Genomic DNA, 24,004 nt, shown 5'->3' on the forward strand with positions numbered 1-24,004 from the left:
CTCTAAGGGCATTGTCTGCATAGCTGTGTAGGTACCAGGTGGCTGGAAAACTCAGGGGAAGGAGTCCCCAGTGCCCTTTCATTGCTGGCATTGGTTGCCTCTCCTCAGCCCTTTCTTCTTTGTAAGAATGCCCTTCTGTGCACTAAGGAAATCCAAATACCAGTTTCACCCAGAAACAGCAGAAGAAACCAGATTCTTATCTGGCATCTGGCATCTGCATGATGGTTTGAGTGAAGAGTGGGCCTGCTGGTTTCTATTGCAGTGTCCAGGTTTGTCCTTTCCTGTTCCATGAGGTGACTGGAGTGTCAGGGCATGAAAAGGACCCTAGGTACTTCATTTATGATTGAATTTGCTTCTTTGTGTTTTCCTGCTGGTACTACATGGAATTTTAGAAACATACTAGGTTATTCTCTGAGCATTAGAAGGACTTCATTGATTAAGTCAGGGTCTCTTGTATCCCAGGCTAGCCTAGAACTTACTCTGTAGTCAAGGATGGCTTTAAACTTCTAAACCTCCAGTTTCCACTTCCCAAGTGCTAGGATTACAGGTATGCGCCACAACACAGGGTTATGTGGTGCTTGATTCCAAACTCTGGACTTCACGTATGCTAGGCAAGCTACAGCCCTAGCCCTGGTTCTAGATCATTAGTGCATCCCTTGCCTATAACAAAGTAGACTAGCCCTTAGGTCCTTTCTAAGAAATTTAACCAGGGTGGCATTAGAAGAGAGTGGGAACAGAAGTTTAGTCTCTGGGTTAAAATGCCTTCTTGGGTACTTAGCTAGGTTGTCCTTGAAGTGTCCATGCCTCATAGTTATACCACACCTCAGAGGCCTGATGCTCTTCAGCCCCTACCCTGTAGATATATGTTCTCTCCCAGGGCTTGAGGAGCTTCCATAGTTTACCTTGAAAGTGTACTGTTAATCCCCTGGGAGCCATGAGCAAACATGGTCCTGTCTTCTCTCTGCCCTGTGTTTTCATAGGCCAATAATTGAATCCAGGCCGGGGGTAGGTCTGTGTCAGAGAAGCTGAGGGAAGGACTTGCCTCCTATCATTCACTCAAGTCTTTTTTATGTTCTAGCAAAATACATTTTATGATGGCCCCTGTTTTATGTCTGCGAACACCAGGCCAGGGAGAGAAGCAGTGTGTCTCCAGATCATACAGGCCTGAGTCCCAGACACTTTGCAGAATGTCGCCTCTGTTGCTGCTGCTCATGCAGAGGCCTCCTGTGTCAGTTATTTTTCTCATTCCTGGGTCAAAATAACTGACAAGAGCATTTTAAGGGAAGGAGAGTTTATTTGGCTCACAGTTGGAGGGTATGGTCCATCTTGGTGGTGAAGGCGGCTGCTGGCTGCATTGTACCCACAGCCATGAAGCAGAGAGAGAGACAAATGTCGGTGCTCAGCTCACTTTCTCCATTTATACACGGGGCGGTGCTGCCCACATTTACAGTGGGTCTTCCTACCTCAGTTAACCCTATCCAGATGATCCTTCACAGACATTCCCGGAAGCTTGTCGCCTAGGTGATCTAGATCCTGACTAGTGGGTACTATTAACTGTAATAGTAACCCTGGGTCCCTGGGTCCCTGGCCCCGTCCTCTCTGCGGCATACTTAAGACTTAGATGATTTCTTCTAAGCCAAAAATACCAAGCTATCTGAGCTGTGGTCCCCCACCTGCCCCCCACCCCTGGTGGCCTGGACAAGGCAGGTTTCCTTTTCTTTCCTGTCCCAAGACAGCTCCTGTCCCGAGGCCTCTTGAGCCCTCATCAAACAAACGAAATCCACTCTTTGTGCAGTCAGCATGTCTGCTGCTGTGAGTCAGCATCCTGTTCCAAATGGTTCTTGGTTCCTTGCCACGGACAGTGGAGACACACATTTTCCATGGAATGCAGGAGTGCGCTGGAGCAGACTTGGGATTTCTACCCACAGAGAGGAGGGGAGGGGAGGGGAGCGAGAATGTCAGGCTTTGTGGGTTTGAATTCAGCCAACATTTGAAACTTTTTTCTTTTCTTTCTTTCTCTTTTTTTTTTTTTTTTTTTTTTTTTGGTTTTTCAGAGTCAGGGTTTCTCTGTGTAGCCTTGGCTGTCCTGAGTCTCACTCTGTAGACCAGGCTGGCCTTGAACTCATAGAGATCCGCCTGCCTCTGCCTCCCAAGTGCTGGGATTAAAGGCATGTGCCATCACTGCCCATCTACTTGGAATTTTTTAATGCTTATAAAATAAGGTGGATGGGTGAAAAGACCCAACCCCCCCTAAGGTCACTGCTGGAGCCCAGCTGTCCATCATGCCTTCTTAGAGCTGTCATTTAGCAAAGCCCTTCCTTAGGTTGACAGGGACAATGACTGACCTGCTCCATGTCTTTAGTTGGAATACTGGATATATGTAGATGATTAGATTAGCTAACCATTTTCATCCAAGGAATACATGCTTAACCTCTAACCTGTATCCATGTGTTCTTTCTTTCCCAGTCTTAGGCAACTTTAACTTCTAAGGTTGGAGTATGTTTTATAATTTTAGAAAGATCACCCGAGTGGGGCTCAGCAGTTACTAATGCTTGCTGTCCTTGCAGAGGATCCAGGTTTAGTAACTTCCTAAAGACTAAACTGACTCAAGTTTGGCTAACTGGATACAGGGCTGTGGAAAGAAACGAGAAACGCTCTTTTGTTGCCCGAGAGCTGGGATCACAGTTTGTGTAGCTATCTCCCTCTGGGTGTTATTTCTTGCCTGGGTTGTTTAGAGAAAAGTAAGTATTTCCTTCCCAAAGATTGCAGTCAGCCCTCTGCCTCCTGGAAGCAGGCGATGGTGTAAAAGTGCAGCACAGTGGTAGATTTCCATTCCCAGGCCTTGTTCACCCATCTTTGTCAGTGAGCCTCACAGAAGGTGTTATCTGGGAGTGGTGTGAACATGCTGCTTTCTGGGTTCCTAGGAAGTCCCCATTAGGACTTCCTAGGAAGTCCCTGGTGGGGACTGAGGAGTTTTGTTGTTTGCATTGATTGGTTGATTGATTTACTATGAAAGAGTGCTGAGGTGCACATGTGGAGGCCAGAAGACAACTTTTGGGAGTCAGTCCTCTTGATCCATGTGGGTTGCTCCAAGGCTCGAATTCTGATCATCAAGTTTGGCAGCAATTGCCATTATCCCCTGAGCCATATTACTTGCTTGGGACAGAGATTTTAGTACTGTGTTCTGGGATTTCAGTACTGATCAGCCAAGGGTCACATTCTGGCTTCTAACCTTAAAGACTCTTTGCCTAAATCTACTGCCATTCCTAATAACATGCAAATGTAGGTTAATGTTAGGTTCTGTCAGAGCTTCAATGTGGAGCTGCAGGTCTTTCTCCAGTGTTCTTAGCTTGAGCAAATGGAGAGTGCAACTCACAGGAGCCAACATTTCCGAAGGTCACTGATGCAGCCCTGGGCCCCAGTCTGAGCTTTGGACTGCCCATCTATAGAAGAAAAATAGGCATGCATCTCTTTTCCCCCATTTCCTAGTAGTTTGAAAGCCTTGATATATGACTTAGGCTGACTCCAAACCAGCAATCCTCCTGCATCAACCTCTGAAGTGCTGAGATTATAGATCCATGCCACATCATGCTCAGTGTCTTCTGAAGTGATGTCATTGGTTGATCTAGTTCAAGGACTGTGAAACATTCATGGTGTATTTTACCATCCCCCCATACAGCCATTATGATGAATTTTGCAAGTATATTAATTATCTCACTCCTTAGATGATCACTGCTGAACTTCGATAAACATCCTTCTAGATCCTGTCAAATAAACAGACACATATTACTTTTTATTTATTTTTTTGGTTTTGCTTTTTGTTTTTTGAGGAATGGTGAGTTTGAGGCTAGCTGGGTCTAAATAGTGAAACCCTGTCGCAGAAAGAAAACAAAATGAAGAACTAAATAAAAATCAGATTATACTGGGCCCACTGGTTTACAATCCATGCTTTTGATTGTATGTTGAGTATTTTCCCCAGATCAGACACTACATCTATGCTGTAATTTTAAATGACCACATAGTGTTCCCATAAGTGGACAAAAGGATATTTAATCAGCCCCTTATTGGAAATAAGGGGTGACACCAGCATCCTCAGAGCTGACCCAGGGTCTAGCAGTAGGGTTTACAGACACTGTGTTTACAGACTACTCTAAAAATCTAAGTTGGTCAGAGACATTTGTTAATATGTTAGTATGTTTATAGGTGTGGCCTCACTTTGAAATGAGTATATAAAAATTTTAAGTCATCTTTATTTTTTATTTTATTGTTATTTTTCAATGTGCATTAGTGTTTTGCCATGGGAAGTTTTGGGTCCCCTGAAACTAGAGTTATATGCAGTTGTGAACTGCCATATTGGTGTTGGGAGTTCAACCTAGGTCCTTGGGAAAAGCAGTCAATGCTCCTACCCGTTGAGCATCTCTCCAGCCCACACCTTTATTTTTATACCCAGGAAATTGTAACTTTTTAAAACCCATGAAGCACTAAGATGAGTCCCCTGTCCATCTGCTCTTGGTTTTGCCCCCAGACATCATAGTTCTGGATTCCTGAGTGCTCTGGGATGCCTCTGACTTCCTGAAAGACAAGCTGTGTGCAGTCTGGGAGTGACCTTGTGAGCTCGGAGACTCCAGAATTACCTACCCAGTTACAGCAAAGACTTTCATTTTATTAAACAAAGTTCGTAGTCACACAGGAGAGAGCCTTCTCTCTGCCTGAATCCTCAAAACTGAGCTTTCCTGACTTAAATGACATGTGAGGAATATTTCTGATATAAAATTGGAAACTTTCAGATACCACTAGGCATTGCTTATCTTTGTAAATACACATGTTCCAATTAAAATAGGTACTGAAACATTTGGGTGGCACTTCAAAACTCCCAATTTAGATTTAATTTAGATTAAAACACTTACTCTTTTTTAATACAGTTGTAAAATTGATTATTAAAGTCACCTATTGAAGATTGAAGGCACAGGATGTGTATTTTCCTTGTGAGACAATCTCGTCTTCAATAAGTGTAGTTCTATTAATCAATTAAGCTATTAAACTATAACTGCCATATTAAGCCTGACTCGTTTGTCATGACAGCTGGTATAATTATAGAAATTATACCTAGCCATTTATACAGCCATAATCTTGCAATAAATATAAATAATTGTCTCTATTAATTCATTTTGAAGGTTCTGTCTATTAATTCTCAGCAGTTAAGTGGCAATTTGGGGACCTTCATTTAAAATCCTCCTAAATCTTTGTTGTTCAATCCATCTGGCTGCCAGAGTCCCACACACAAACCTCCCACGGTTGATTTCAGGAACCAATTCATGAACAAAATAGCTTTTTAAGTACAAATATTTAAAGGGTTGAGGCCTGAGGTCTAAGGCTTTCTGGGAAAGAGGGCAATGAGAGGATCTGTGTTGGGTAGGGAAGAGAGAAGAGCTGCTCTTGACATCCTAGTATTGGGTGCGGAAAAAAACACATGGAGTTCACTGTATAAAAGTGCCTTAAAGTAGGGGAGTGTGGTGGTGTAACTTTTCACAACTGATTCTCCACAGGAGTGGATGAGGTCACCATTGTCAACATTCTGACTAACCGCAGCAATGCACAGAGACAGGACATTGCCTTCGCCTATCAGAGAAGGACCAAAAAGGTACAGGACTGTTGGGGTGGAGGGCGGGCCTTGCTGAATTATGTCCTCAGATATTGCCTGTTCTGTTCTTAGTTGTGTGTGTGTGTGTCCCTTGTTTGTGTCACCCTGCATACTCCAAGGTGGTAGGCTCTGGAGCTTCCCAGTGATTCTCCTGTCTTCATTTTCCATCTTGTCACAGAAATGTTTGGGTTACAGCTGTGTGCTACCACATCTGGCCTTTTTACATCTAGCACCATTACCTGCTGAGCCATCCCCCCACCCCCAACATTCTTTCTGTGAACTGTGGCTCTTCTTTAACCAAAAAGAGCCTTCTTGAACTTTTGGATGTCCAAGGTGCCCCTCTTACATCCTTGTGAGGGTTGCTACTCACACAGGTACACCTATGGGAGCTGGAACATAAAGGCAACACCTTGGAGCACATGAGGGAGACATTCTGGAATAGACCAAAGGAATATTGGCAATGGTACCACTTGTCCAGTGCTTACTTTGCATCGGGTATTGTGCTTAATACTTTATACGTTAGCAACTCATTTCCTCTATTGGCTTCTCATGCTTCTTCACCAGATGCTGTGAACTTAATTTTAGGATGGTTTCCTCTGCTGGGCATTGATCCTAACAGAATCTTCTCACTTACACTGAAGGGCTGGGGAGACAACTCAGTTGGTAAAGTGCTTGCCACTCAAGCATGAGGATCTGAGTTGAATACCCAGCATCCACGTTTAAAAAAAAAAGCTACATACACTGTCTTGTCATTGTAACCCCAGTGCAATGGAGACTAGACAGGAGGATTTTTGGGGCTCTCTGGACAATCAGTCTAGCTGATTCAGAGAGCTCTGAGTTCAGTGATGGATCCTGTCTCAAAAACCAGATGGAGCTCAATTAAGGAAAGAAACAAACATCAACCTCTTACCTTCACATGCAAACACACATGCGCACATTAACGTATGCACACACACAATAATAAATAAATAAATAAATAAATAAATAAATAAATAAATAACATGCTTGGCTTCTTCAAACCATTCTGGCTGTTGGACTTGCTGTGGTCCTTCCCCCTATCATTAGTGTGCCCCAATCCTGCTATTTAAGGAGTCTTTGTGTGTTTTCTCCTTTGCCGGTCCACCAGTGGTTTATAAGCAGCTCTCACTTGTTCGTCTTATTTTGCTGCAGCATCGGGAAATTTTATTTTTAAGGATGTGCCACTTAATTTTTTTTTAACTTTTTTACTATTAAAAGCTTTCCATTTATTCTTGGACGGTGTCATTAAGACTGGCTTCGTGCAGCTCCTGTCTTACTTGAGGCCACAGTAGAGGCGACCTGAAAGGGAGCCAGAGAGACTGTGTGTTCCAGGAGTTGACCTGACCACCAGGTCCTGGGAGTTACAGGTCAAGCCTGGCTGTAGCTCCCTCCTCCATGCTCTGGAGCAGTTGGAAAGGACATAAATAGGAAAACAGCTGACTCCCTTCACCCCACATGCATTAAAATTCTTCTTCCATTAGACTTGTATTAATCTGCAGTGAAGCACAGAGGGGACTGGTTTATGTCTCTAGCTTTCCCAGAGGATCTGAGAGCTGGGAGAGCCAAGTTCCTGTTGGAACAGGAACTAGACAGTAGGAAATAACTGCTCGTTCAGTGTGGTCTTGGAACTGTGCTCATAAACAGAGCTTGATTTCGCATTCGGTAGCTGGAGAACACAGATCCTTCCTTCATAGCCTGCTGGAGTAAAGATATTACCAGAGTCATGAGAAGGGTCAGCAAAAACACAGGCATTGCCACGTGCTAGGAAAAACCTACTGTCCTGATGACTCTTGGTGGCCCAGAATGATTATCTGTCACAGAAAGATGCCACAACTGTTTGAGGCCATTTCTGAAGGATGTGCTAGCATTTTTTTCCCCCAGATGCATTGTTTGTCAAGGTCTAGTCTAGGGGAGCAGTTCTCAACCTGTGGGTCATGATCCCATCAGAAAACACAGATATTTACTTATGACTCATAACAGTAGCAAAATTAAAGTTATGAAGAAGCAAGGAGAATACTTTTATGGTTGCAGTAACTACAACATGAGGAACTGTATTAAAGGGTCACAGCATTAGGAAGGTTGAGAACCTGACTCTAGTGGGATGCAGACTGACCCTGCCAGGGTAGTCAGGTGCAGATCTTGGCACAGCTAGCAAAAGAGGTCCATGAGGAGGAAGGAAGTTTGGATTTTGTGCTTTGCACATCTAAACCAGTACTAGACATGAGGTTTTTCTATACAGAGGACAACTGTTCTCTTATTAATCCCCTCTGGGATTTTCGTTTGTGCTGAGATAAAGTGGCAGGAAGTATCAAGGACAGACTAAGTTGGGATCACTTAACCTCAGGGTTCCAATTTGGAAGGCTGCCATTATAATTGCTATGTGTTGTTTTAGAAAGACCCTCCTACCACCCATGCATGTTTAGGACAGCAGAAGCCAGAGAAAGATGGTGAATGAGCTGGTCCCAATGCTTTCTCAGACCTCCATCAGGTGGCGTACTTGACACATGTGGGTTTGGAAAGACTGTCTCTAAAGCAGGCTACATACCACCTCTAGAGGCAGGACAGGTGGATCCCCAGGAACTGTACACCAGCCAGCCTACATGGACAAGTTTCAGGCCAATGACAAACCCTATTTCAAACAGAGAGTGGAGGGCACCTGAGGAATGACGGCTAAGCTTGTTTTGTGACCTTTACATACATGTGTGCCATCATACATGAACACACAAACACACACACACATACACACACACACACACACACACACACACACACAGGGAGGGAGACAGAGACAGAGGCAGAGACAGAGACAGAGACAGAGACAGAGACAGAGACAAACAATTGCAGTTCCGTTCAGTTCAATTCAGCTATTCAGTACCTATACCTGGCAAGATGTCCAATCCCAAGAAAATATCTTTAAGAGCCACCCGGAATTAAGGATATCTGTCTACATATATAAGCGTTGCCTCAGACCTCTGACTTTACTAAAATTGTATGTTCACAATGATAGTAGCATCCCTAAGAAATAATATTCAGCTGGGAGTCAAAGGGGACTCTAGGGGGCTGGAGTTCACATCCTATTCATTAACACCACCCCAATTTGGAGGAGTAGATGGCTCAATGTGAGTGAGGTACAGTGTTTTACACAGGGAAGGCTCGGCCCCACTCCCCGCCCTGCTAGAACATCTGGTTCCTTCTGCAGGCTCTAAGGCCCCACCCTAGAGAAACTTCATAAACACCTTCCCTCGGATCTCAGTAGCCTTGGTGGGCTCTACTATTCTTTCTACCACACTTCTTTTCAGCTAGACATTGACCTTGGAAAGTGCTCTGTCTCCCACAGGGTGTCCCCATGGTACTGTGAAGTCCTGCTTGTAGCTCTCTGGGGAACTGTTATGCTACACCGGTTTCCGGCTAGTGATCAGCCTGGATATTAATGGGTTTTGTTACAATGCTGTTTCTGACCTCTTGGTCTGATGAAGGGAATGTAGGGGAGGAAGTTCTCCCCAGACCACAGAGTGCTCGAAGCCTCCACAGCCTGCTTTTTTAGACAGAGATGTCTTATGTCTGTCTCACCGGTTTTAAAGTGTGTATTGGTGGTAAGTGTGGCTCTCAAACATCTCCCTTTTGCAGGAGCTTCCGTCAGCGCTGAAGTCAGCCTTATCTGGCCACCTGGAGTCGGTGATTTTGGGCCTATTGAAGACACCTGCCCAATACGACGCTTCTGAACTGAAGGCCTCCATGAAGGTAAACACATGTGGGATGTCATCTGCCAACTTTCCCATTAATGGATGTGGATTACAGCTTTTTTAGTGTAATTAGGTGATTGTCAGTTGTGTTGAATTCTTATTTGAAGTCATTTTCCCCCCAATGCTATAAGTTGTCAGGATTTGAACCAAAAATATTTCAATTTCTCTCCTTTTTTTTTTTTTTTTTTAAAGACTGCAATAAAATTTCCTGATGCTGAGAAGCCAGTTAGCAGCTGCTCAGACTCGGCACCTGGGCGATTGGAATGTCTTTTGGGAAACTGCTTCCTTGATTACACTTCCTCTTTAAGAGGATATATGGGGTGTTAAGGAGAAAGAAAAACAGCTTTTGTTTAGCAAAGCTTGCAGATTCTGCCCAGGCCCTCCTGGTGCCACTTCCTCTGACTTTCCCCCATCCAGTCCTGGTCCAAAATTCAGATTTGGGCCCCAAATCAGCAGTAGGGTAGGTAGGGCTCGATTTTCAGGTTGGAAATGGCACCTGCACTCAGTAGAAAGCTTTGGCAAGGTGTAATGTTATCTAAGTTTTGATTTTGCAAAGCTGTTTTGAACATGGGATTGGAGGCTAAATTAGTAAATTCTAGTTTAGAAGCACCCTTGGATTTTTGTGCCCACCTAAACTACACAATATTACTTCAATGAAAGAGCTATATAAATGTCCAATACAGCAACACTCAGGGCCCCTTTTTGTGTGCTTGTGACACGTTTGGATAATCTGATGCTGCCCTCTGCTGGCCCAGCTAGGTAAGGCATCTGTAGTGAGGGGAAGCCATCCATCACACACAGTTGAGTTGTCATCCTTTGCCCAGAACACACTGGGAATGAGGCCCCTTCACATACAGGGCCTCACCAGAACCCTGGACTTGATAGCACAGAGCCACTGTAGGACTTGTTAAATGTCTCTTTCTTCAGTTCATCAGCATAGCTCCAGTGGCGCTCAGTTTATTTGTGCAGGCTTGGCTTGACTATCCTAGGTAGGCTGTATTGCAGGGGGAGATATCAGTAAGAATAGAACCTAGAATGTCGAAACTAGGCATGGGATGCATGCTAATAATCCCATGTGGAGGCAGGGGGATCAGAAGTCCAAGGTCATCCTTGGCTATGTAGGGAATTTAAGGCCTGGTGGGATACATGAGACCCTATAGGAAGGTAGGAAAGAAGGAAGGAAGGAAGGAAGGAAGGAAGGAAGGAAGGAAGGAAGGAAGGAAGGAAGGAAGGAAGGAAGGAAGGGTGTAGTTTCACGTCAACAAGAGCTTGATGAAAGTAACATTCCTGAGAGGGCCAAATCTTTGGACCTTTGTAGCCATGTGTGAGCCAATCTTGCCTAGGTTTCTTTAGCCATCAACACTCATATCAGTTCATCTTATTTTTGTCAAGAATCCACTTAGCTGTGATTCATATCACTTCCCTGGTATCTGTTATTAGGTCTTATTGACTTGAAGCAGACCTGTGTGAGCTGTCAGTCACTCCACTAATCTAAGTAACTGAACCCAACGATAGGTGCTTTAACTGTGCCATCTTTGACCTGATGCCAGCTTTTCCATTAGCTATCCCGGTTGAGTAACTCTGCTGAAATACACAAATCTTAAAGTGACATTAATTAAAACAGTGCTTTCTAAAAAACAAACAAACAAACAAACAACAAAAATCTGTTCACTTCGGACAACACCAGTGGTGGTGTCTTGCCATATATCACAGGAGAAAATACCCCTGTGGTAAGATTATGGGTGAGCTGTAGAAAGCTTGGGCCAAGGTCACCTTTGAAAGTAGAGATAAAACCCTATTCGAATTCTCCGATACTGGTGATGAGAGGAGAGATACTGTATGGGCATCTCCCTTTCCTTCAGTGTCAGGACACAGCATTTCTCCTGGCACACACCTTAGTGTCAGTTCACATTCCTGTCATCTTTGGAAAAAAACTGCCTCTCCCTGGAAATATTCAGATGCTTGGTGGTCATCTCAGAATACCCATTTGGAGTTGCCATGCAGATTTTTCGCTGACAAGGGAAGAATTTGGGGTTTTGCTGGAACCTGTGAAAAATCATGATTAAAAACTCTGGGAGAAGAGTCAAAGATTAGATTACGACTAAAATTCAAAATTAACTATTAACCCGGGGCTTAGCTTAGATTATACAAGGCACGTTTTAAAGGGGCACATACACTCTAATAAGTTTAATTAATAGCTGACACACTTTTCATGTGGATAAGTACCTTTCTTATTGTATTAACACCTTGTAATTGATTTACATTTTAAACAGCTGTAATTCTACTTAGTTCAAAGTGGTACCTCTATATTCATGAAGACAAGTACTAGAAGACCCTGGTTATTAAGCCTTAACTTTGATCAGGAAGCCAGCTTTGAAATACATGTTTCATGGAGTCCTTTCAAGCTCTCCAGCGAGCTCAACAGTGTATAAATTAAACCCAAGTATCTCACTCTCATTTCCTAATAAAGCACTGGTGTCTTGGTTTATTTGGCGCTTTTGTTATTCCCTTTTCCTTCACTAAAATCAAGCAAACATGGAAGTCACACGATGCATTTTTTACCATTGAGCCATTTTTGCATTTCAAAGAAGAGAGACGAATTTTTACTCTGACAGAGCCTTTCTCTGCTAAGTAGATGTTCTAGTCTATGGCAGCTGCCTGATGGTGACCACATACCATTTCTTGTCCGGTGAAGACAACTATTTCCTGTTTATTAAAGCAGCAGGTGACTGTGATGGAGACTAGCAAAGACAAACGGCAAGCAGGAGCCCACGGCCTCCCCTAGCACTATGGGATATCTAAGGCTGTCTCTTCTCATTCATTTTTTTAAAAAGATAGTTGGACATAGATGTGCCACTTACACTGCCTTGGGATCTGGTGATGTGACATAAAAACCAGCCTTATTTAGTGCTGCAGGAGTAGAGCACGGACTATGCAAGAGGGATGTAGCAGGGGGATGGTGCTAACAAAGCCATGTGTTTGCACTAGGCTGAGCGGGAGGAAGGCTGCTGATGTCTGGGCTTCTTGCTTCCTAGGGCCTGGGGACTGATGAAGACTCCCTCATCGAGATCATCTGCTCCAGAACCAACCAGGAGCTGCAGGAGATTAACAGAGTGTACAAGGAAAGTGAGTAGCCTGTTCTGGGGTCCATTCTCTTAGCCCAGCTGCTCCCCCCACCTCAGTGTGTGTGTGTGTGTGTGTGTGTGTGTGTGTGTGTGTGTGTGTGACTAAACCTCTGGAGCTCACCAATTAGGCTAGGCTGGCTGGCCAGTGAGTCCCAGGGATGCCCTCTGTCTGCCTCCCCATCACTGGGATTACAAGCACATATGTACCACGTTATACACACATACAGAGGTCAGAGGACAACCCCTAAAGCAGCTGCTTCTATCCTCCTGCTCTTCAAATGTGGCCCCAAGCACTTTTATCTGCTGAGCCATCTCTCCAGCTTGAGAAACAGTATTTTAACTAGAAAAGAGTTGGCTGATTAAAGAGAGCCCAAGGACCCCTGGGTTTGATTTAGACTTGTTTGTTGGCACTGACAGTGATCCTAACTCTGATCTCATGGGAGTGAACATCCTTCTAGAGACTTCCTCCTCAGATGGGGACCCAGGAATAGTTTGTTTCCACACTAGCACATCAATGCCTGCTTTCTGAAACTTGGTGGGTGAGAGCTGGTTGGGGTTGGTAGTTGGGTGTACCAGTGGGAAGCATTAGGCCCGATGTGTTGTTTTCTCAGTGTACAAGACCGATCTGGAGAAGGATATCATTTCTGACACATCTGGTGACTTCCGAAAGCTGATGGTCGCCCTTGCAAAGGTTGGTCTCTCAGTCTCTCCCCGCTCCCCCTTTTTCTTCCTTCCACAGCAGGCACAGCTTCTTCTATACTGGGGAGGGAATTAACTAAATCCTCGTGCCTGCTCAGAAATTCTGTTGCATTCGTCCTCTGCAGAGCTGTCATTTTGTTAATAGGATTTCTTATCCTGCAGAACCGTGTGGACAACTGGACTCCGGGACCAGGGGAGGGGTGGGCAGCTCCCAAGCTCTGGCCTGGATTTCTGTGTTAACCTTCACTGAGTGACTCAAGGAATGTCACTTTGCCTCTACATGTGGCCACACCAAACCCACTAAAGTGACCTTACTCACCTTTTTTTGTGTGTGCAAATGTTTGCCTGTGCGTGGGCCTTTGTGGGCTCTTTGCTAATGTTAGCGCACTCACATGGGTGCGAGGCGTGTCTCCTGTGGATCTCCAGTTCTGACCAGCATGCTCCTGAACACCTGCCTGTCAAAGGAAGGGGATTCTTCTCTCAGGCAAATGACCCAGGAGTGTGTTGCAGCCTAGCCCACTGACACCTCCATGACAGTGACAACTCTGTGGCTCTCTTGTCTTCATTTGCCCCTGTGTGGGCACCACAGTCCCTGGGTCTTTTTAGAATCCACTTGCATCATTTGCTTCCTTGACCAAAACTCATTGTTGCTGCACCCTTCCAGAAAGCCCTACCACCTGGGCATGTCAGTGTTCATCTTCATCGCTGTGATTCTGTCCTTCTGTTCTGTGTCCCCTCTGGGTGGTGTGTCACTCACCTGCAAGCCGGCCGACTGCTCTCTGCAAGACTTTTCCCTTGTCTGCACAGCACATCCTCATGGCGCTCTCGGTGGTCTTGCATTTTACCAGCACACACAGTTTGGGGGAGAAATTAAAGTGGCTTCAGCTTCTCAGGGGTGTAGCTCAGAGAATTCTGAGATGCCTACTCAAGATTGGGCACCTAGGGGGATGGCTGACAATGGTGAGGCATGGTGTACCCACTTCCTTCTCTGATGATCTTGCTCTTCCTTGACCTTGTCTAGATTAACATGAGAAAAACTGTATATGGTGTTTGTTCGGGAACAAAGCTATGCAGCTCACCTGAGTTGGAGAGGAAACACCTCCAGCCTTTAAAGCACAAAGAGCTAGGTCTGACCGTCTTCCTGGTTCTTTTCCTCTAGGGCCGAAGAGCAGAGGATGGTTCGGTCATTGACTATGAACTGATTGACCAGGATGCCCGGGTATGTGCCAAGCTTCTTGGCTGAATTTTTACATGGCCTGTGCATTTGAAGGGGGTTGTATCCCACATAACCATTTATTTATATACAATGAATAACCCCAAACTAATATTTGTTATCTCTCAGGTTCTCTGGGTCAGGCCTGGGGACTGGATTGGCCAGATGTTTGGGCTCAAGCTCTCACATGAGGTTGTAGACAAGATGTTGGTTGGGGCTACAGGTCCTGAGAGTGTGACTGGGTCTAAGGGACCGTCCCTATGTGGTTCATGGGTGACTTACTGTTGGCAAGAGATGGCAGCATTTCTCCAGAAGCACAGGCCTCCACGGGGCTGCTTGAATGTCCTAACAATATGGTGGCTGGCTTTCCCTGAGTGAGTGGTTTAAGAGGGAGCCAGAAGCCCCTATGTTTTTATGGCTGAGTCCCAAGTGTCACACACTGGTACTCTTGTCATACTCTGATTATTAGAAGTGAGTCCATGAATCCAACCCATAACGGTGGGAGGGGTAGAACTAAGTAATGTCCCTTACAAGGGAGTGATGGCCCTTTTGAAACCCATCTGGGAATGTGAGGTTTGTGTCTACTTCTGGGAACCATACTTGTAAGGCTGATGTCAATTGCCAGGTCTGTAGCCAGCTCCCATTGGCTCATTCAGGCTTTGCAAGCACGGAAATGCTAGGTCCTGACAGTAAGCTAGTAGGGAATGGAGCAGGTGGAGGAGGCACAAGCAGGACAGGGAAGCTCCCTGCTCCACTCGGTGGGGACAGGTAAAGTTGACAGAGGCTTGCCCCTTCCTCATAAAGCTGGTTTAGATAGCTGTGAACTAGGTGTGCCTTACTTAGAGGGCTACCAGTTGGGTTATCTCAAAGCATATCATAAAGCTGCAGACAAAACCATGTACTTCAGTCTTAAAGTACTCTGTAGACTGCAGAGTGTTTCCAGTATTCGAGAAACGTTTCTAATAAGTGCTGGAAGTGGCTTTGTGATCTAGGAAGATAGCTCCAGTGTGGCCCCATGAAGCCAAAAGTTGGAGTACACCAAGTGGTACATTGGGGCTCACACCTGCAGTATGGGCTTGTGTGCTCACTTGTCACTTGGAATGGGCTTTTTATTTTATTTTTTTAATGTACACAGTGTTCTGCCTGCATGTATGCATACATGACAGAAGAGGGCACCAGATCTCATTACAGATGGTTGTGACGGCCATGTGGCTGCTGGGAATCAAACTCAGGACCTCTGAAGAGCAGCCAGTGCTCTTAACCTCTGAGTCATCTCTCAGCCCCTGGAACGGACTTTTGATTAACACTTGCTTGGGGTTGTGTGGTTAACTTTTTGCCTGCATCTCTCACAGGAGCTCTATGATGCCGGGGTGAAAAGGAAAGGAACCGACGTTCCCAAGTGGATCAGCATCATGACTGAGCGCAGTGTGTGCCACCTCCAGAAAGGTGGGTGCTGTGCCAGGGAGACCTCAGTGCCTGGAGGCTCTTGGATGGCATAGGTGCAGGCTACACTGAGGCTTAGATGTCCGGGAACAAGGCTCATTCTCCACTTGGCTCTCCCTTTTTCTTTTATCAAATCATTTGGCCTTCTTCCTTATTCTGGATCCTGTGTCTCCATATCTGTTCTGTATTTGATGTTAGCGTGTGTGTGTGTGTGTGTGTGTGTGTGTGTGTGTGTGTGTTTGTGTGTGTGTGTGTGTTCATATGGGTGCGCGTGTGTGGAGTGCATGTGGGAGCCAGAGGTAAACCTTAGCTATCACACCTTAGGAGCTATTCTCCCTGTTTTGTTTTGGTTTTGAATTCACCTGGAGTTCAATATTGAGGCTAGGCAGCCTGGCCAGAGATTACCTGTCTTCCTGCCACAGCCTTCCCAGCACTGGGATGGCAAGCATACACCACTATGCTTGGCTCTTTTTTTTTTTTTTTTTTTTAACATGGGTTTTGAGGGTTGAACATAAGTCCTCATGCTTGCAAGACAAGCATGTTGTCAACTGAACCTTCTCCCTATCTCTTGCTGATTTTATTTTTATTGGAGGGACACTTGATCTTGCTATGTAGTAGAGGACATAACCAGCTATGCTGTTTCTCATGATATCCAGATAGATGGCTTCCTGTCAGAGAGAATGGAGATGGTCACCTTCTGTGGCCTACGCAGAGCCATTAGGGGTGGGAGCTAGACCTGGGTCCTCTAGCAGGGAAGGTGCAATTCAGCTCTGGTCTACCAGAGTGACCTCTAACTACTGGCATCTATGATCACCTTCAGGGAGTATTGTTATTGTTGTTGTTGTGTGTGTGTGTGTGTGTGTGTGTGTGTGTGTGTTGTATTTTCTGTTTGTTTGTTTGTTGTTGTTTATCATGGTGTATAATTAAGTAGGTCATAAGTAGGTCAGCACAGCTTTGCCTAACACTTCTGATGTTACTTGTTGCTTTTTTTTTTTTTTTTTAGTGTTTGAAAGGTACAAGAACTACAGCCCTTATGACATGCTGGAGAGCATCAAGAAGGAGGTCAAAGGAGACTTGGAAAATGCCTTCCTGAACCTGGGTAAGCAAGTGTTGACTCTCCTTCCTGGAAGAGAGGACAGAAACAGGAAGAATGAAGGGCCATCTTCTTACTTCCAGGAGACTTGGGCGGTATGGTGGCTTTCCAGCATGCCTTGGAGAGTTTTAGGATTGACTATAGATGTGAAGATGTGAAACCAGACAGAGCAAAGAGTTGCCAGGGAGGACAAAGTCAAGGGGGAGAAGAGAGGACTATCGTGGGGAAGCTCATCTATACACTGGGTTGTCACTGTCCTCCACATCTCGTGATTGCAAATACCACAGTGGACAGAACTTAGTGTGCGCAGGACAGTATTCCTTAGCCTTCTGCATTCTGCATCCATGTGACAGGCCCATTCTGGTCAGTGTCGTGGAGCCAGGGCATCATCTCCCTCATTGCGAGAGAGGCAAGCAGCCTCACTCACCCGACACTGTCTCTTCTCTCCACAGTCCAGTGCATTCAGAACAAGCCTCTGTACTTTGCTGACCGGCTGTATGACTCCATGAAGGTAAGGGTGGCTGACCCAGAGGCCCCATCTCCAGTAGGTTCCTCTTCTGTTTGGGCTCAAATGGAATCTTCTTGATTAGTGTCTAGAGCAGTGGTTCTCAACCTTCCTAATGCGACCCTTTAATACACTTCCTCATGCTGTGGTGACCCCCAACCATAGTTATTTTCGTTGCTACTTCATAACTGTAATATGCTACTGTTATGAATCATAATGTAAACACCTGACATGCAGCATATCTGATACCTGAACCCCAAAGGGATGTCGGCCCACTGGTTGAGACCTGCTGGTTTATAGGAAGGGTCCCCAGTATCTGACAGACGCATGCTAGCTAGCTGAGATTGTATACGGTAGGTGAGAATCACCCATCCACCTTCGCCCAACTGTTTAAGTATGTGTGATGCAGCTCCAGAAGGAAGTGTCACCGGTGGGAAAGGGTTAGGTGACAATGGTGTCTAAGTCCTGCCGGGGGTTTCAGTGATGGCCTCCTGTTATCCCCAGGATAAAATCAAACAGGATTCGAGAGACCATCCGAAGGTACTATGCAACAGCTTTTCAGTTCCCTCCCTCAAGCCCTGGCAGGAAACCCTGAGGGGCTTCCATTTTTACCTTCTTGATGAGAAAGGAAGCTGGAGCCCCAGGTGCCTCAGCTAGCATGTAGTCACATAGCGGGTCTATAGCTGTGTGTTCTTCCCGCATGGACTGCCCAGACCAGCCCATTCCTCAAAAAATCCCACAGTGCTCTGCTTTCCAGGCCTTTGCTTTCCCTCTCTAGAGTATCTCCCTTGTCCATGCCGCCCTCCTCCTTTTTTCTTTTCTTTTCTTTCTTTCTTTCTTTTTTTTTTTTTTGGTTATTGTTATTGTTTTTGTTTTGTTTTGTATGTCACAGATAACAATTTCCTCAGTGCAGGCTATTCCATGCATTCCTATAGAGCCCTGGAAACAGCATGCTGGCCCTTCCTGTCTGCATCCTTCAGTGTCAGTAGCCCTTTGTTGCATGTGCAAACTTGCAGGCTGGCCCTCCTAAGCACAGAGCTGACTTCTGTGCTGGCTGGAGAGACAGCTCAGCAGCTAAGAGCACATATTGCTCCTGTAGAGGATCTGAATTTAGTTCCTAGCATCTATTCTGAGTCATTCCTAGGCTCCTGAAACTCCAACTACAGGAGCTCTGACGCCCTCTTCTGGCCCCTGTGTGTACACATACGTGCTCCCCTGCATACACATACTTAGAAAATTTAAAATAAATCTTTAAAAATTCCAATGTGCTTGGAAATCCAAGATGCTGATCTTTGTCAAGGGAATAGTTTCACTACTGTGTTTTTAGTCTTGAAAGGCAACAGCACCAAAGACCACATAGATGAGGCTGGAGAGATAGCACAGACATTAAGAGCACCTGCTGTGCCGGGTGTTGGTGGTGCACGCCTTTAATCCCAGCACTCGGGAGACAGAGGCAGGCGGATCTCCATGAGTTCGAGGCCAGCCTGGTCTCCAGAGTGAGTGCCAGGACAGACTCTAAAGCCACAGGGAAACCCTGTCTCGAAAAACAAAACAACAAAAAAAAACCAAAAAAACAAACAAAAAAAGAGAGCACCTGCTGCTCTTGTAGAAGAGCTGGGTTTGACCCCCAGCACCACGTTGGACAGCTCACAACCATCTAGAACTCCAGCTCCAGGGTATCTGACACTTTCCTGGTCTCTAGAGAACCCCCCCCCACACACACACACACTCAAATTTTAAAAATAGAAATCAATTTGAAAAAAAAAAAGAACAACCACATAAGAACCAGAAGAATGTGGTATGTGCTTTTTATAATAACATTGTCAGGGAACTTAACTTGGATGATCAATTTGACTTTCAGGGCAAGGGAACTCGTGACAAGGTCCTGATCAGAATCATGGTCTCCCGCAGTGAAGTGGACATGTTGAAGATCAGATCTGAATTCAAGAGGAAATATGGCAAGTCCCTCTACTACTACATCCAGGTAAGGCCTATGGCACTGAGCTGGCTCCACCAGACATGGTGTGTGTGTGTGTGTGTGTGTGTGTGTGTGTGTGTGTGGTATGTCTGGGCAGGTGGAGGTGCCTGGAGAGAACAGTGACACAGTGGTGACATTCTGTTTTCTCATTTTGTAGAGAATAGATGCTGGGCACCATGCACCAGGGATTTATATTGAAGACAATCTTTATGATTTGTCGTGGACTCTGTAGGTTCAGAGCAGGATTATACATTTCCCACATGAGCCTCTGTACAGTGGCCATTGGTGTTCACGTTACCAATCCTACAAGACTTGGTGACAATGGAGTCCGAAGACTTTTTGTCTTCTGTGGTACTGCTGCTTCTTGAAGACCCTCAGGAAGACCTGACAGTCTGTGCTCCCAGTGCTCCCACCTCTTCAGTCAGCCTTGTGGCTGTGCATTTTGGAAGGATGGAGAATTCCCAGTGTTCCCACAGGGTTTATACCAGGAGTGGAGCTTAAGCTGTGCATATTCTAAGCAATCACTCTACTACTGAACTAGCATCCCCAGCTTTTTCATTTTTTTAAAAAAAAATTTGGTATGTGTATCTGTGTGGGTGTGAGTGTGCATGAGCATGTGAAGGCCAGTGTCAACCTCTGGTATCAGTCCTCAGGAACTGTCCACCTTGTCTGTTGAGACAGAATTTCTCACTGAGACTTGGAGCTCACTGGCTGAGTGAGGCTGGCTGGCTAGTGAACCCCAAAGGTCCTTCTCTGTCTGTCCCCAGCACTGGCATTCCAGTGTGCATCATAAGCTCTGGCTTTTTAAGATTGAACTCAGGCCCCAAGCTTGAGAGGAAAGCACGTTACAGTGTAAACTATCTTCCTCCCTCTTCACTTTGAGAAGAGTTCTTACTAAGATGTCTGAACTGGCCTTGAACTTGGGATCCTCCTGCCTCACCCTCCCAGGTAGTGCTCATGGGTATGCACTACCAGGCCAGGCTGCAATTCCCCTTCCTGACATTTGGTCACCAAAGACAACTGTAGAGAGAGTCAGCATGTCCGGACTTCTTAGGGCACATGTTTAAAGCTGGGGACAGTTAGACTCTTCTTAGAAGTTATTTCCTCACTTCACTATTTGCATGTGACCTTAAGAATCCACAAGACTTCAAAGAGAGGCAGCTGAGGGTCCACCCCTTCCTCTGCAGGAAGGTGAAGGTGCAGGAGAAAAGGGGGGATGCAGTGAAGGGTACATTCTCCACCCTTGCAATCATGGGAGGACTTGAAGTACATTTTCCACTGCCCTCCAGAGGACCAGGGCCATGGTACACTGTGCGGGCCTGCAACATTGTCATAGCTTGGCAAGGCTATGGCAGGCTGCTGTGGAATCTGTTCTTTTTTTTCTGACACTGTAATTCTTTTTTCTTTCTGGCCACTTGCAGCAAGACACCAAGGGTGACTATCAGAAGGCACTACTGTACCTGTGCGGTGGAGATGACTGAAGGGCTCAGCATAGTGGATCACCCAGAAGTGGCCCTGCCTGTGTGCCCACCTAATGTCCTAGAGAATCAGCTTGCCACTAATGGACCCGGAGCGCCTCCCTATGAAATGACAATAGAGCCGCAGACCCATCCCCTATCTTAGCTGCCCTAGCATAGCCTGGCTTTCCCTTTCCCTCTCCTTTATGCCAAAGAAATGAACATTCCAGGGAGTTGGCTGTACCGTCTGTGACATGAGACACTTCGCCTCTTATGTAATGTGTCGTGAATAAACCATTTTTACTTTAGAAACAAGAGTGCCATTGCCTTCGCTTCGCATGCCACTGTTCAGAAACCAAACATGCTTGGGATTTGATTGTCCACCCAGGGAGGCTGCCCCTAGAGGAAGAAAGTTCTAGAACCGATCTCCCTCCTCTGGTAGCCACTGTACAGACAAGGCTTTTAAAGGATGAGTGAACTTAAATTATACACAGTTCCAAACTGAGTTCTTAGCCAAGGACTCTAAGCAGTCACCTGGTTCTATGTATACTTTTCCTTGGGAACAATAAACACTTTATTCACACAATGAAATGCAGGCTGGGGACACACCAATGAAATGATTCCATCCCAGGCTAACTTGGTGAACCAATGAGCTTAGTTAGGGTTACTTAAAAGAACATGGTTTGAGGGTTACTAACAGGAGCATCAGTGAAGAAAGTGCCCCTCCCAGCAACAATTGTCTTATATATCCTCAAGAGAGGGCTTGGTGGGCAATACACTTCTCCCCACACTTACCCATCAACACAGTAATGATGTGTACATTCTGGAGAACAGGAGGGATCACAAGTCTTTCCCTGCTTCATAGGGGACTGTTACTGAGCAAGGCATCGCAGCTGCTGAGAGTTCAAGTGGGCAAAGGCCTGGCCATGTTGGAAGACAGCGTCCTACAACACAGGTGTGCAGGAGCCCTGTTTGATTGCTAGCCCACAATAAAGAAAACAATCACTTTGGTCACTCTGTCCATATTTCAAAAGCTCAGTACCCACTCTGGTGGAAATAGAACATTTGCACTCTAATGGAAGTATCTTTGGGGCTGCTCCACATGCCTATAGGTGAGAGGGCCAGGGGGGCAAGGTCCCAGTGAAGTAGATGAAAGCAAGGATCTGAGGTGACCACAAACTAGAGAGAAGTCTGAGATGGTGTGGGATATTCTGGGTTTTCTTTGGTTGTTATGGTGTGTTTGTTTGGTTGGTTTTTGCTACTTTTAAAAGATTTATTTTTATGTTTAATGTGTTTTTTATGTATATGCGTAGGTGCCTTTGTATGTGTGTGAGTGTAAGTGTAGGTACCTGAAGAGGCCAGAAGAGGACATCAGACCCCCTGGAGCCGGAGTCCAGGCAGTTGTGAGCCATCTGGTGCAGATGCTGGGAACTGAGCTCAGGTCCTCTGCAAGAGCAGCATGTGCTCTTAAGTCCTGAGCCATCTCTCTAGTCCATCTCATTGTTTGTTTATTTTTGTAGAGACTCACTCCGCTGCCTAGGTTGACTTTCTACCTCCAGTTCCCAAGTGCTGGGATTACAGGCATGTACCGCCATGCCTCATGTATGCAATGCTGGGGATTGAACCCAGGGCTTCATACATGCTAACAGCAGGCACTCGCCTAATAAGCTGAGTCCCCAGCCTGCATTCTGTAGCCAATGTTGCAAATGCTCTGGGAGTCTTTAGACTTATAAAAATAAGTTGCATTCAATCCCAACCCCTAGAGCCTGCTTGTCTGCCAGTGAGTCAGGCTGCAACAAGTGTGTTTATACAGCAGGGCTAGGCTAGCCAGAGGAGATTGGGAGCATAGGGAGAAAGGAAACTTCTTTCTGGGAAGGACTGAGGTAGATGGCAAGAAGAAGAAAATATTTGATCTGGACCCCAAAGTCTCTGATGAGGTTTCACAGCTAGGAGGAGGCCCTCCATACAGATTCCAGTGGCTCATACATTTGATGGACAGGCCATTCATGCAACTGGTAAAAGGTCCAACTGCAACCCAATTAATGGTCATTTCTGCTGCCACTTGGTAAAGTCAATGACACAGGAGACTGGGTGACAGAAGAGCAAGCTTTATTCAGTTCCCCAAAGAATGGAAGAGTGGGAGTCTGTGCTGGCACAGCAGTCCAGCTCTAGGGGGAAGGAGTTACATGAATAATCATGTCTGGCCCTTCCCCAGCATTAGTTAGGGTCCTCTCGAGGGGCAGAACTGATAGAATGAATTTATATTTAAAAATAATAAATAAATTTGATGATTTATTAAATCAGCTTACACAACAGAATCAAAATATTCCAACAGATATCTCAAACCTGAAAGGTCCAAAACCTGGTAGTTGTTCAATTTATGGGGCTGGGTGCCTCAGCAGACCCAATATGACACTGGAGGCCTGGAGGGTTCCTAGAGAGCTGCTGGTCATCAGTTGGAAGTCTGGAAAAGCTGGCTTTAGTGTCAGTGAAGGGATCATTCTCATCACCATCATCAGCTGGTTCTAATATCAGTGAAGGGACCAGCAGCAGTCTCATCCCCATCCCCAGCAGCAGCAGCAGCAGCAGCAGCCGCCGCCATCGCCACTGTCACCGCTGCCAAAGCATGGGGTAGACCAACTCCAGAAAGGCCAAGCAGCAAAAAGCTGATAACCTTCCTGCTCCTATATCTTTTTTGGTCTTGGCTGCTACTAGAAGGTGCTGCCCACATGTGGACACTCTCACATTAATTAAAGCAATCAAGAGACTCCCCCACAGATTCTAACAAGTAAACCTGGTCCAGATGGTTTCTAAATTGATGCTCCCACTCAGCTGAGTCCAAGTAGTGGCAAGTTGCCATTTAAAACCAACCATGTACCCCCCATACTGGGGATCAAACAAACTCAGCTCTCCATGCATGCTAATCAAACATTCCACCACCGCTGAACAGCTCAGCTACCTACCCACAGTCTTATCTCTGTAATTCCTTAATGCTACCCTCTTTGTGCTTCTGTCATGGCTTTGTGCCTTCATTCATTCTGCAGCCCAATGGTTAAGGCCCAGAGGAGACAGATAAACATGAAGACAGA

General features: G+C 45.7%; 1 protein-coding gene across 1 annotated transcript in view; it reads left to right on the top strand.

Annotated features, from left to right (window-relative positions):
* Positions 1–21,230, top strand: part of Anxa2 (annexin A2) — a 40,709-nt gene extending 19,479 nt beyond the window's left edge. Inside the window, exons 4-13 of the mRNA XM_027411254.2 lie at positions 5,547–5,641; positions 9,287–9,400; positions 12,438–12,528; positions 13,139–13,218; positions 14,386–14,445; positions 15,792–15,885; positions 16,886–16,981; positions 17,428–17,486; positions 19,342–19,464; positions 20,880–21,230. Of these exons, the coding sequence (XP_027267055.1) occupies positions 5,547–5,641; positions 9,287–9,400; positions 12,438–12,528; positions 13,139–13,218; positions 14,386–14,445; positions 15,792–15,885; positions 16,886–16,981; positions 17,428–17,486; positions 19,342–19,464; positions 20,880–20,939 (872 nt within the window). The 3' untranslated portion in view covers positions 20,940–21,230. The remainder of the gene's footprint in view (positions 1–5,546; positions 5,642–9,286; positions 9,401–12,437; positions 12,529–13,138; positions 13,219–14,385; positions 14,446–15,791; positions 15,886–16,885; positions 16,982–17,427; positions 17,487–19,341; positions 19,465–20,879) is intronic.
* The last annotated feature ends 2,774 nt before the right edge of the window (positions 21,231–24,004 follow it).

This window comes from Cricetulus griseus, chromosome 4 (assembly GCF_003668045.3).
Source record: "Cricetulus griseus strain 17A/GY chromosome 4, alternate assembly CriGri-PICRH-1.0, whole genome shotgun sequence".
Classification (NCBI taxonomy): Eukaryota; Metazoa; Chordata; class Mammalia; order Rodentia; family Cricetidae; genus Cricetulus; species Cricetulus griseus.